This window comes from Microtus ochrogaster, linkage group LG9 (genome assembly GCF_000317375.1).
Source record: "Microtus ochrogaster isolate Prairie Vole_2 linkage group LG9, MicOch1.0, whole genome shotgun sequence".
NCBI lineage: Eukaryota > Metazoa > Chordata > Mammalia > Rodentia > Cricetidae > Microtus > Microtus ochrogaster.
Window position 1 is genome coordinate 1,305,133 of NC_022034.1, and position 4,874 is coordinate 1,310,006.

The 4,874-nt window shown below is 35.5% G+C and overlaps 1 protein-coding gene across 1 annotated transcript; it reads left to right on the forward strand.

Moving 5' to 3' along the window:
• The first annotated feature begins 3,392 nt into the window (after positions 1 to 3,392).
• On the forward strand, positions 3,393 to 4,337 carry LOC101999197 (olfactory receptor 5AL1-like). Its single transcript, XM_005363312.1, has one exon. It carries the CDS (start codon positions 3,393 to 3,395, stop codon positions 4,335 to 4,337), a length of 945 nt encoding a protein of 314 aa, XP_005363369.1.
• Positions 4,338 to 4,874: the final 537 nt, after the last annotated feature.

The window sequence follows — 4,874 nt, forward strand, 5'->3', positions numbered from 1 at the left end:
GAGTCTAATGGACAGCCCTGGCCAATAAGTAAAAGATTTCCCATGTTTATCACTGAAGACTTCCTCAAGTGATCTTTGGCTCTTGGAGGAAGCACTTTCAGCCCAGTTGAGAAAATTTTATTAAAATTATATTTATGTGTGTGTACAGAATAACATGTATAATTTTTTAGCCAAACAGTTAATGTTATGATTCCCCCTTCTTCTGTATGTCTGCCTTCTTCATTATTAACTATGCAACCATACCTAAAGAGATCCCATTTTTCTTATTTCCCGTCTGATAACTTACTTTCCCTCTATCCTCCTTCCAGCATATTCTGCACCCAGTTCCTTTCCTGTTTGTAAAGAGCCTGCCCCTTTCCCATTTCCCTGATCAGATCACTTTTCTCCTCCTGTTCTTCTCTCTATGACTATTAATGTTTATATGTCAGAGGAAGAACTCAGAGAAATACTCAATTATTCCTCCCCTGTTAGTACTCTTACTCTACATTAGTAATGATCCACATAAAAAGCGATAGCTTAAATTTTTCCCCTCTTTCTAATTTCTTGAAAAAGTATGAAACTCTAAGACTACCTTGTCTCTATGAATTTAACAAATTGCTTATTGATGGTAAGACCACCATATTCTAATTCCATTCGTGTCAATGATTGTACAGGGCTTTCTATTATCATGGCTGTCTTAATTATTGTTTACAAAGTAAGTCTTTAAGTAAATTGTTTTAATATGCTGCTTAGCATATGCTATATAATTCCCACTTTATCTTTTGGAAAATATAATTCAAGGATAGAATCCCTGGGAAGGACAACATATTTTAGGCAAATGTACTCGTAATAGTTGAAACAATAAAGACCATGTAGCCAGTAGCAAGCAAACATACCCAGGTAATCAGCCATTTCTTATTAAGGTGTGGTATATATAGCACAACAAAATCTAATTTGACTTTGCAAAATATCATCATGTATCTGTCAGTATTATATAATAAAAAATAGAAAATAATTTTAAAAATGTGAAGTTTTACCGTGTATTTAATATTTTAAAAATGTAGTCTAATGTGGTTTCATGAATAGTGACATAGGAGTGCTGCAGATAGTAAATTAGTTACTAACACTTGTCAGTGTGAGCTCTGAACTCACTCCACTTCATCACATGGGAAGTCCCAGTAGCATGCAGATGAACTTGGTTATCACATAAACAGTGAAGTCATTGTCAAGACTAAAGCTGATGAAACACGTGTCTTTTACAATGAGCTACCAGCAAGACTGTTCACCATCTGCCTAGAGAAACAGACACAGAGAGAAATTTGACTTTTACAATACTGAACAGTGAACTCCTTTTTCTAAAATTAAGACTGCTGGCCTCTCTTGGCAAGCACATACAGAATGTATGGAAATATCTTCCTATCCAGCCTAAGTACAGTTTCTTTTGTCTCCATTTGAAGAAAATTTATATATTAGAAAGTGAAATTTTGAGTCATATCATCATCCTTTCTGGACAAAATCAAGCCAAGTGTTGTTGAGAGGTGGTGTATTTCAGTGTGTATAGCTCTTAACCTCATGAGTCAGAAAACACAGTTTGCAGTGGGCAGCTGAAGTATCATGAAGAACATAGTGTCATGTGTCTAAGTTCTCAGTCTCTCCAAGGGTCTAATACTTAGTAAGAAACTATACTCTCAGAAGACAAGTAATTGTCTTTTGAAAAAATTACCCCTTTCCTTTTAAATCATAATTACGTCAACTGAAATTCCCTTCAGGGCTGCAACAAACCTTCAAATAAACTTGCATCTTCGGTGTCTCAAGATTTACAGACATGCAATGAAATTACCAACTCTGTCTGTAGAGGGGTCGGCTCAATTGGAAGAAGTAGATTTAAAGTCTTTCCTTACTGATTTGTTTGACAGTTATTCTGGATCCCAGCTGAATCAGGTATTCTTTTGAATTACTCAACAGAAAGAACTGTATAGAACAATAAGAAAAAAAGTCATCACCAAAATCAATTGCCATAGCTTTTAAATGTCAATCATATGTTTCATATCCCTATATCATAGGCTGACATATATGAGTATTCTAAGATTACTTGGCATTTATATATTTTTATATAAATATTTATATATTTTATATATATTTATAAATATTTTACTTTCTATTTAACAGGAGAATTTATTCCTGCTTTGAACTAATTATTACTTAACATAAGGTATGTTAATTATATCTAGCACTTTGTCATAAAATTTGATTCACAAGAAGTTTTAGGGTTTTAAATCAAGAGAGTGACTGGGCCTTCTAGAAACTCTTTGGATATCATGTCTGATAATTTTTTCCTTTGTAATCCAAAATTTCAAAACAAGGCAACCTTCAGGCCTTTCTGGAAATTAGTGATTTTTTCCCCCTCAGCTATAGACAGGCATCTGGGGCAGTATTGGTTATGATTCCTGGTATAAGTATCTTCATGTTCACATATTCTCTCCTTCTAAGCACTGCAGATTCTATATCAGAAAGTACAAGTACTGTATGAACTGTCAACTAGAAAGCTGATGAGAAAACTGAGAAGATGCTGAGGTAGGATGAATGGAATCAGTACCACCTCTACTGTGCTTAGCGGAAGAATTTTAATCTGCCGACTTTCCACTAATCAGAGATCAATCTAGAAGGACAAAACTCCAAAAATATTGATTTTATTTTGTTCCTTATGAGGCTGAATGCTTAGAGGTATGGGATAAACTAATTTTACTGAATTAACTAAAGCATATTATTTACCTATAATAGGAAAACTATTCATACATATTTGTGTGTACATCTATAAATATTGAGCATATGATTTTCAGACTATTATTAATATTTTTTGTTCTTTGAAATTCATTTATACCATACATAGAAGAAGTAAATTCAGAACACTTAGATATAAAAAAGAAGAAATTCTATGATTGTTCCTAACTACATTCCCTAAAAAGATATTAGGTTAATACTTTGTCTCAAGGCAACATACACTCCTATTTCTTAATAATATTTTCATGCATAAAAATATTTAGTGTATTTACAAAGTTATTATCCCAAGCCTCTGTAGAACTATATTTTCCTCATAGGCTTGCTTTTTCCAGTTTAATGTGTACACTTTACTGAAAGATTATTATATACAGTAATGAAGCAGAAAATGTAGTTTTGAGCTTATGTTTTACTCCTTGAAGAATTTCTAATCTCTGAATTCCTATTTATGACATGTCAAAATTACCATGCAAGTAAAAGCCTACAAACAGAGTGCAAACCACAGTTCTCTTTTGAGTGAACATCGTAAATTTCATTCTTCTCTCAATACAGCTTGGATTGTTTCCTACAGAATCAAGATCACACAGAAGGTACCATTTGGAAGTTGTGACCATAAAACATTCTGCATGGACTGAATGGCCAAAGGCAACCATTCATTAGTGACAGAGTTCATCCTCTTGGGACTTACAGAAGATCCCGAGCTTGAGGTCATTCTTTTTGTAATCCTTCTAATCATTTACTTGTTTAGTGTCATGAGTAACCTAGGACTGGTTCTGTTAATCCAAATCAGTCCTCAGCTTCAGTCCCCCATGTATTTTTTCCTCAGTCATCTGGCTTTTGTTGATTTTTGCTACACCTCCTGTGTCACTCCAAATGCTCTGGTGAATTTTTTGCGTGAAATTAAAAGCATATCGTTGTATGGATGCGCAGCTCAGGTGTGTTTCTTCACCACATTTTCTGTGTGTGAAGTCTTCCTGCTGTCTGTAATGGCCTATGATAGGTATGTGGCCATCTGCAACCCTTTGCTCTATGTGATTATCATGCCAAGGCGACTCTGCTTTCAAATAGCCACGACCACGTACGTGTATGCATTCGTCACAGCACTTATTCAGACGGTGACGACCTTCCTTTTGTCTTTCTGTGACTCCAACCGTGTGAACCAGTTCTTCTGTGAGGACATTCCTCTCATGGCTCTAGCTTGCTCCAGCACTCGAGTCAAGGAGATGATGCTGTTGAGCATGGCTGGGTTCAACATATGCTGCTCTCTCGTCATTGTCCTCATCTCCTACCTGTTCATCGTGTCTGCAATCCTGAAGAAGCACTCAGGGGAAGGGAGAAGGAAAGTCTTCTCCACCTGCGCTTCTCACTTGTCTTCTATTGCTATATACTATGGGACAATCATTTTTATGTACTTACAGCCTGAATCTAGCCATTCCTTAAATACAGACAAATTTGCTGCTGTTTTTTATGTAGTGATAATACCCATGCTAAACCCATTAATTTATAGTTTAAGGAATAAGGAGGTGAAAAGTGCATTAAAGAGGAGTATAGGTAAGATTCCCCTGAGTATTAGTAAATGATCCAAAATAACCGAATCCGTAAAACATCAGGTCAATGTGTCTAAATTTGCCTAGAATCACAGTGGTGATATCCACTAGGAGAAAATACAGGTAAACGTTTGCCCTTGGGATTAAATTCTCGTATACCTATTATGTATTTATATATATATATATATCTGCTGGTGCTGCATTCCTGTCATTTCCAGCACCCTTTCTCCATGCTTCAGCTCTCCACATGCTGTGGCACACTGCAGTCTACATGTTGGTGTAAGAATTTTTTTAAAATTATGGTCATTAACATGGTGGCAACTTGATCTAATGGCGTTTCCAAATGAGTTGATAGTTAGTGCTTTAGTGTGAATTGAAAGAAATGATCTGTGAAATAAATGATGCTGGGAGGAGCTGGGGAGACAGAGGTAACCCATTCATTCCTTTCTCACTGTCATGAAACTCTGCCAACAAATTCCTGTCTGGCTTTGGAGAAATCTGGAAAAGAAGGAAGAAAGAAAGAAAGAAAGAAAGAAAGAAAGAAAGAAAGAAAGAAAGAAAGAAAGAAAG